General features: G+C 52.9%; 1 protein-coding gene across 1 annotated transcript in view; it reads left to right on the top strand.

Annotated features, from left to right (window-relative positions):
* The first annotated feature begins 4,027 nt into the window (after positions 1-4,027).
* The window catches only part of SFXN1 (sideroflexin 1), a 22,898-nt gene continuing 17,728 nt past the window's right edge, over positions 4,028-9,197 (top strand). Inside the window, exons 1-4 of the mRNA XM_015565101.1 lie at positions 4,028-4,198; positions 6,852-7,022; positions 7,658-7,756; positions 8,364-8,439. Of these exons, the coding sequence (XP_015420587.1) occupies positions 4,035-4,198; positions 6,852-7,022; positions 7,658-7,756; positions 8,364-8,439 (510 nt within the window). The 5' untranslated portion in view covers positions 4,028-4,034. The remainder of the gene's footprint in view (positions 4,199-6,851; positions 7,023-7,657; positions 7,757-8,363; positions 8,440-9,197) is intronic.

Genomic DNA, 9,197 nt, shown 5'->3' on the forward strand with positions numbered 1-9,197 from the left:
GGATCGTGTTGTCACCTGGGTGTTTTAACGTTAACAGAAGGGAGGGGGTGGGGGCGGGGACAGGGGAGACAGGCAGAAGGCAGTACCCCCATGCCCTCCTGATTGGAGACAGGACCCACCTCCCACACAGCCCTCGGTCTGGACGGGAGGAGAGGGTGTGGCAGACCGCCCTGTGAGTGCAATGCCCTTTGAGGGAGTGATTCCTCGCCCAGGTTCAGCCTTCAGGCCCCCCACCTGGCCACGCCCATAAGGAAGGAATGTGTGGACGACCAGCTCAGAGCCAAACCGCCAGCTCTGCTGTCCAGCTCCGGAGTGCGCGGCTGCCTGGGCAGACACGTCGTCTTGGGCCCCAAGGGTCAGGGGCGTGGAGCCGAGTCAGAGCGAACAGCACTGCCAGGCTGGCCCTCTGGGCGGTGGACTTGGCTTCTCTGCGGACTGCAGTTCCTTAAAGGGCTGGAGCAGGACCCAGCCATCTAAGAACGCCTGGCAAGCCCAGTGCCGGGCGCAGGAGGGCACGCAGTCCTGCTCCCCCCTGGCTGGCCCTGTCCGGAGACCAGGGCAGCAGACTCCTTCTGAGCTCTTTCAAACGGCAGTTGTTTTAACCAGTTTCCAGGTTAATGCCTTCGTTGTCATTGTTAATCTTTAGCCAGGGTTAAAGGTCCTTGTTACCAAGTCCCTGATAAAGCACATTCCCTGCCAACTTATTTTCGGTGAAATTATGGAAAATTCTTTTTTCCAACAGTGAGACGGGTGCCTGGCAGGGAGCTAAAACTTGAAAGGGAGTTTCTCTTGAGGAAAAGTTATTGTCCTTGCACATTTCTGGTCATCGTTTTGGCTCACTCAGGCAGCAAAGCTCCATTCCACCCCCTCCCCCCACCCCCCATCCCCTCCTCGGCCACGGCATTTACGGGCTGGACTTCAGCCACTGGGACAGCAGCCTCCTGGCCTGGACCTGGCTGGGTAGGGATGACCCTCCCCCGCCTGCAGTTCACAGCTGATCCGGGGCCATAAGGCCTCTTGCACACTTCAGCTTGCCGCTCCAACCAGCTGTGGAGCGAACTCTGATCCCCATCCTGCAGACGGGAAAACTGACTCAGATGTGAAGTGTCTCTCGGTGACATGCCTAGACAGGACGGGGCAGGATCAGGACAACATCCACACTGCTGTGGTCGAAGTCCAGTTCTGATCCCATGGGTGGTCAGGGAAGGCACCCAGGGCTGCGGGCCACAGGGCGGGGAGCCCTCACTGGGGCCCAGCAGCCAGTGGGAGTGGCCGTGGAGTCACCTGAATGTATATAGTGCCCCACAGAGGGTAAGAATCTCCCCGTAACGGGTAGGGCATGTGGTCATTACTTATTTATCATTTTTATATTCTTTCAAACATAGTGTTTCCCAAACGTAACTAACCATTGGGTACCCCTGGTATACTTCTTCAAAGCCAGGTTCCCGGGCCCACCCAGCTCTGTTGAGCCGGGATTTCCGGGGAGATCTCTTTTGGTCACAGCCACCTCTCCAGGGAGCAGGGGTTCTGGGGCCAACGGCTGAGGGTCACACTTGGGCACCAACGCGTGCTTGAGCAAGTTAGCTAACCGCCCTGGTAGCCGAACTGTTATGAGGGTTAGAGGAGATGATATAAGGCAAGCTCTTAGAATACGTGGTTCTTAGATGCTAGTTGGTATTATTAGGCAGCGTCCTAACTGCTGATAAAGGTTCAGAGACCTGGAGTGTGGGATAACCCCTGTCAGGTCGCAGAGGCCGCTCGCAGAGTGGGTGGGGCTGCAATCTGAACTCAGGCCTGCTGCTCCCAGGGCACACCCCTCCCCTCGCCACCCACCCTCGGTTCCAAGTTACAGGACAGACAGGCAGGTGCCCCTCGGAGCCAGGAACTCAAGGTTAGCGAACCAGCTGGTTCAGGAAACAGAACCTGAACAGGTCACGGATGACTAACGAGCTGGCTGAGGGCTGCTGTGTCGTGGGGGGCGGTCCCTGCCCTTGCATGGCGGCGATGACTGTCACATCGAACCTGTAAGGGAGGCACGGTGCCTCCCGGGATGGTTGGTGAAGACTGGGATGTAACTTTAAAAGTGACTGGTTGACTTAGAGGCCACTGTAGGTTAACGGCCCTCATCACACTCTTGTGTCTCAGGGGACAGAGAGGCCCCAGGAGAGAGGAGACAGACCGACAGAATGGCCAGTGGGTGGGCAGCCAGAGCAACACATTGATCCACTAAGTCCCCATCCTTTCTGGGAGCTGTCCCTGCTGCCCCAAACAGTGTCAACAACAACATCAGAGACCACGGATCCCAGGTCCCCATCACAGATGGAATAAGGACGAGAAAGTCTGCAGATGGCGACAGTTACCAAACTGACACAGACTGAAGGGCTAATGCTCCTGGGAGAATGGGCCCCTCATCTTGCTCCACGAGGGCTGCCGCTAACCGTCAACTTGTAAAAAAAACCCGCTGATGCACCGTGAGAGGAGGGACGCCTGTATTTCCGCATCAAGGAGCCCTCCTCCCACCAGCCCCTGCCCTCTAAGCCTCTGTTCTGGAGCTTCACAGCCGCTCCCGCTCCTCGCACCCCTTCCATCACTCCTTCAGACGTGAACACTGACCCTGCTGGAAATCAGAAAGCTGCCCGCGTGATGTGTACAGCACAACACTTTTTTGTTGACTCCTGCAGGTCCTCACCCGCTGGTGACCGGTCAGTGGGCTTCTCTCGTCGGGGCCGGGGGGCTTCGCTCAGCCCACCTGTGCCGTGCGGGCCGCCATCCTGCCTCTCATGGCTGCTCTGAATTTCCGAAGCTGATTCCTATCCCCGCAGAGCCTCAGGGAAATGTGGCGGAAAGATGCCCCCCCCCCCCCCCCCCCGGTAAAGTGAGCGACCTCATCCTGGAACACATTCTTCGGTGCCCTGTGCAGCCCATCCCGTGAGATGTGGCACTGTCCCTGACCCTGGCCCCGCCTGCTATCCCCAGCATCCCATGAGGCTGCGTAACAGCATGACTCCCCGGTGGACCCCGGGAAGTTCCTTGTTGAGAAGCACCTGTTGTAAAACTGGGAAGGAAGCCACAGGCCCCAAAATGGAACCACTTGGGCTAAGCCCACGACACCAAACCAGAACTTTGTACCTGACCTAGTTGCCGTCTGGACTCTCCCCAGGGATGGAATCCTAACTGGTCCGTCTGGAATTTCCTGGTCAGCACCTATGGGGTCACGAAGTCATCTGCCCAGTCGCTCCCTTTCCATTCCCCAGGGAAGATGAGTTCATCCTTCCTTTCCGATCCCCTCCGCTGCTGCCCATAAGGCCTCCCACTTTGGACAGCTCCCCAGAGCTCCTCTGCTTGCTAGAGGCTGCTGCCCTGTTCCCCAACCCTTCAATAGCCACCTAGGTCTTCATCTACTCAGGTCAGTTGTCATTTAACAACCGTCACCGTTCACTGTCATGAAATACTGTCAGGACCATGAGGTGCTTCAGGACACCTCTGTCATTTCAACCTTCCTGGGGGAGGGGGACAGCAGGTCCCTCAAGGCCTGGGATGCTGGGCTCCTTCTGGGTAAACAGGGAAACTACATCCCTCTCCCGCCTCCCACTGCCCCTCCCCTCCTTTCCTCCTTCCCACCAGGACAACTGGGTCCCTCCCACTGACTCGGTCCCTCCAACTGTAGAAACAACAAAGGCAGCTCAGGACGCAGCAGTATTTGATGCTGATTGCTTCTCCCAGAGGAAGGCTTTCACACACGAGGCCGTGCTACTATTGGTTTTATTTTTAACTTTTTCTATTTCCAGTTTCTCTAGAGTATTTCTGGGTTCCCCAAAATAAGGCATGGCGAAATACCACGGACTTATAAAAAGGCACGTGTGGAAGTCATGGGAATTGGGTTGAGATTCGTGGACAAAGTTAGCTTTGGGTTTGGGTTATCTCTCTGCTACGAACAGCAGGACGTTTGGGGAGGTAGGAACACACCCGCATCGTGAAGTGTCTGGACCTGCTCAGGCTTCACTGGACTTGTCTCTGTCCCTCCCAGTCCGACCATGTCTGGAGAACTCCCACCAAACATCAACATCCAAGAGCCTCGATGGGACCAAAGCACTTTTGTGGGACGAGCCAGTCATTTCTTCACTGTGACGGACCCCAGGAACCTGCTGCTGACCAACCAGCAGCTGGAGGACGCCCGGAAAACCGTGCACGATTACAGGTAACATCGTGAGTGCGCTTCGGGCGGAATATGTTAATAGTCATCATGTTAGCCTGTCACCTTTAAACCTTCACTTAGCAACTTTACGTGTGTGTGTGTGGTGTGTGTGTGTGTGTGTGTGTGTGTGTGTGTGTGTTGCAGTGGAATCCTTTTTATTAAAAAAAACAGAACTAGGAAGACATGTTTTATTCCCCATTGCTGACACTTAACACACATGTCCAGGGGTCACAGTGCCCCAAAATAAGAGCCGCCCCTCCAACTCCCAGGTACCAATCTGTGAAGTCCCCTTTTCACAGGGCCCTGCCCTTCTCTCCAACACGCGCAATGCCTGCATCTACAGCCACCCAGGCATCCTTCTGCCTCTACTGCAGACAGCTTCATACAACAGGCAGATGGCCCAGAATTAGGGAGGCTGGTTGCTTCTGAGATAAAGTATAATGAACATCTGCATAACCTTCAAGTGGGCCAGGCCTTCTAGGCAGAAACTTCATTTGTTCCCACCCGACTACAGAACGATGAGAACCCTCAGGACAGCAGATAACAAGGTGCCTGGATTAGCCTCAGTCTACAAAGCAGGGGGGGGGATGCCTGGCCTGGGGGCGTATAAGGCTCAGGCCCTGCCCAGGCATTAGGGGCGAGGTAATTAAATGTTTGACCAAATACAGCAGCTAGTTTTTAAATTGATAATTATGTCTGGCCCGAGGATGATGTTATGAATACCCAAATGGCCCTAGATAAAGTTTGCATACAGCTACCTAAGCCAGTGGTTCTCAACCTTCCTAATGCCGCGACCCTTTAATACAGTTCCTGGTTTGTTGTTTGTTGTGGTGACCCCCAATTTCACTGTTACAAATTGAACATCATTAAAGCATAGTGATTAATCACAAAAACAATATGTAATTATATATGTGTTTCCCGATGGTCTTAGGCGACCCCTGTGAAAGGGTCGTTCGACCCCCAAAGGGGTTGCGACCCACAGGTTGAGAACCACTGACCTAATCACTACCAGCGCTGACGCTGATGATAAAGGAGAGGGAAGGAGAGAAGACACTTCACGTTCTAATCTTATACCTCGCGTTTATCTCAGCAGATGTGCTCATTTCTTTCCACAGGGTCTTAGAAGCGGGGATAGATTTATTTAAGAGGGTATTTACTTCCTGGTCCTTTACTGTCAGCGTAGGGGCCGATATAATACGCTATTTCACAGCCCACTTTAAGAGGATGACGGACTAGGTCCTGAGGCTGACGTAACAGAGAGCCCCAACCTGAGTTCCTTAAAACAACAGGAACACATCCCCTCCCTGTGCCAGAGATGAGGCCTCTGAGACCAAGAGGAGGGCAGGCCTGTGCCCGTCTGAGGCTCCAGGGAGAGTCGTCCCTTCTCCCTCGAGCTTTCGGTGGCTCTGGGTGCCCCCTGGCTGGTGGCCACATGGTGAGACCTCCGCCTCTGGCAGCCACGGCCTTGTCTGTGCCACTGCACGTGGCTGTCCTGTACGGGCCGCTCATCCTAGAGTGGCGTCTGCAAGGGCCCTGTTTCCAAATGAAGTCACATCCTGGGGTTCCAGGTAGAGGTGCTTTGGGGGGGAGGATTCCACCCAGGATAGATGGTACAGAGAATATCTACAGACGCAGAGAAACGCTTACTAAATCTTACTGATAAGAAAGGTGGTTACAGAACAGCAGGTCTAGTGTGACGCCTTTAAATAAACACGCGCATAGAGATCTTAGGGAGGATGGGCAGTGTGGTCAGTAACTCATCACTGTTAGGTCAGAGAGAGCCCAGGATCGGATACATGCAGACGTGTGACGAGATAATGGACTCCCCCTGGCATTTCTAACAGATCAGTGTGCCAGACACAGATACCGGCTTCTCCCTGAATCAACACGACCCCCACACGGATACTGACTCCTTCCTGAATACCCCTGTTGACCCCCTGCAGCGGGAACTTCCTCAGCTGAATTCCTCAGCTCATGTCCCCGCCCCTCACCCAACAGCAGTATAAAACAACCGCCCCCCTCCCTGTTGGCGTGAATCCACGTGCCCTGTCTTTGGGGCCCGGGGGTCTCCCGGGGACGCAATAAACCTTTCCTTTTCTTTCTTTTTCTGATTCACGGGACTGTGTTTATTTCCTATGCCGCCTCCTGAGCCACCCAACCTAACAATCACCAGGGGTGCTGAGCAGGTGAAGCTTCCGTGGTCGAATCGCTGCAGTGAGCTTCTGTAGTCCCTAAATTTCTAGCAGTGCAGATGTGTTTCTCTGGTAAAGAGAAAAAATAGTGAGCCTGCCTAATCTAGGTTTTCAAACTATAGATATAAAAATGAACTAATGTTCTTGATTGCCACAGCTTTTGTCCAGTTGTCTAAAAAATATTTAAATATGTCATTTAAAACAAAGAATATTTCAAAGTCGACTACTTCCCTAGTATAGCAGGTCTGTTTCGGTTTTTCCAAATGACAGAGGATGTGAGAGGTGTGGGTTGAAATGTTCCTCTGCAGCGTTACTGTCCTTCGTGCTGGTGAAGTTTCGCCGAGTCGGTAATGGACTTGCCGCTCCGTCCAGGAGGGAAGTGTGACCTGCGTGCCGCCTCGCTGCCTGTCCGAGACCGCGGGCGAGGCCTTCGGAATGAGCAGCTGTGTGTGTTTGTTTCCTAGACAAGGAGTGGTCCCTCCGGGGCTCACTGAGAACGAACTGTGGAGAGCAAAGTACATCTATGACTCAGCGTTCCACCCCGACACCGGAGAGAAGATGGTTCTGATAGGACGAATGTCAGCACAGGTTCCCATGAACATGACCATCACGGGCTGTATGATGACATTTTACAGGTGAGCTGTGGCGCGGTACAACAGTTCCCTTCGTATTGCAGCAACTTCACGTAGGTTTGGGTGTAAATGATGTTATTGAAATAAATGACTCCCTGCCGGGCCCCACTCTGTACAGATGCAGCTCCAGGCCTCTGCAGTGCCTGTTCCCTCTGCTGCATAGTATTCTCTCTGCTGCTCAAAGGGAGGCCGCACTTTCCCCCTAAAGCTCAGACCCACAGGAAAATGCGGAGGAGGAGGAAAGTACAGTGTCCATGCGGATTCTCTTTCCCCCCATTCAGGAAGGGGCAGGTGTGGAGATGGGGCGGAGGTGCAGGTGGGAGGGGTCAGGACCACTTAGCCTACAGACGGCTTCCTCTTCTCCCAGGAGAAGGGCCTGACAGTGACTGAGCTTCCACTGTGCCAGGCTCTCCACACATGTAAGAGAAGGTGTGAGTGAGCCCTGTCGTTGCCACGACCCCCTGACCTCGGTGTCACCGTCTCTAGCGAGTGAGGAAACTGAAAGGAGGGTCGATAAGATCTGCCCAGCCACCAGGCCCTACGCCCAGCACCCTCCCGTCACTGGGGCTCGAGTTTTCTGTCCCACAGACGGTGAGGCCGCAGGCAATGGTGGCGGCGTGACGCTCGCTCTGTTTCAGGACCACACCGGCGGTGCTGTTCTGGCAGTGGATCAACCAGTCCTTCAATGCCGTGGTCAACTACACCAACAGGAGCGGAGACGCCCCCCTCACTGTCAGGTAAGGCCCCGCTGCCCCTCCCGTGTCCATCGGTGGGGCGGGGTGCTCTCCTGGTTAAAGAGTCTGTTATGGAAGATATTCTCATCAGTGGTGAAGTGAGAGAATATTATCAAAGTTAATCAGGATATCAGGAAGAGGAACTTAGATTTATCATGATAGAAAAAAATGAACACCTTAAATATTTAAAGTCACTATAAATTTATTCTAAAGTCAACATATTATTGAAATATGTAAGCAGAGTTTTCGATACTTGACATAGAAGATGTTAAATTACTGAGTTTAGTATGGTGTAAGAAATCCTCTCTCCTTTATATTATCCATTTTATCCACTAAGATATGATATATGGCTGTCACCACCCCCGCCGTGTCCTGCGCGCTCACGGGCCCCTTCTCCATCCGCGTCCGTGTTCGGGTTGTGTCAGGTCCCTGTGAGGAATCGCGCTGTTTGTGGGTTACCTGCCTTTTCTCCAGGTTACTCCACCTGCAGGTGACTCTGTTTTCTGGACTCTCCGCTCTTATGCCCTTGCACAGCCCCCCATCATTTCCTTAAACAAGGGCCAGTTTCCCAATGGTCACCCGTTGTGTGTGCTGTTCTCTGTCTTCTCAGTGAGCTGGGAACGGCTTACGTGTCTGCGACAACTGGTGCCGTGGCGACCGCTCTAGGACTCAACGCATTGACCAAGGTGCGTGGATCTTTATTCCATGGGCAAGCTTGTAACTGCTTCTCACCGCCTGGCTCCTAGTCACTCCACTGTTTCTCAAAACAGTTCAAGTCCTAAGACTTTCTTACTATGATCATTCTCTTTGACTGCTTATTTTTGTGTGTGTGTGTGTGTGTTTTTTAAAAATATTTTTATTGATTTCAGAGAGGAAGGGAGAGGGAGAGAGAGATAGAAACATCAATGATGAGAGAGAATCATTGACCGGCTGTCTCCTGCACACTCCCCACTGGGGATTGAGCCCACAACCCGGGCATGTGTCCTTGACCAGAATTGAACCCGGAACCCTTCGGTCCGCAGCTCTGACACTCTATCCACTGAGCCACACCAGCTAGGGTTTGTCTTTTGTTCTTAGATTCCACATATAAATGAAATCACATGGTATTTGTCTTTCTCTGACTGACTCATTTCACTTTGCATAATACCCTCCAGGTCTATTCATGTTGCTGCAGATGACAAGACCTCATTCTCTTTTATGGCTGAGTAAAGTCCACCCCTTCTCCATCCACTCATCAGATCCATTCCTGCGTTGTGTGCACAGCCTAGCCCAGTGGTCGGCAAACTCATGAGTCAACAGAGCCAAATAGCAACAGTATGACGACTGAAATTCCTTTTGAGAGCCAAATTTTTTAAACTTAAACTATATAGGTAGGTACATTGTTATTAACTTAATTAGGGTACTCTTAAGAAGAGCCACCATCAAGGGGCCACAGAGCCGCATG

Source organism: Myotis davidii, unplaced genomic scaffold (genome assembly GCF_000327345.1).
Source record: "Myotis davidii unplaced genomic scaffold, ASM32734v1 scaffold399, whole genome shotgun sequence".
NCBI classification, from domain to species: domain Eukaryota; kingdom Metazoa; phylum Chordata; class Mammalia; order Chiroptera; family Vespertilionidae; genus Myotis; species Myotis davidii.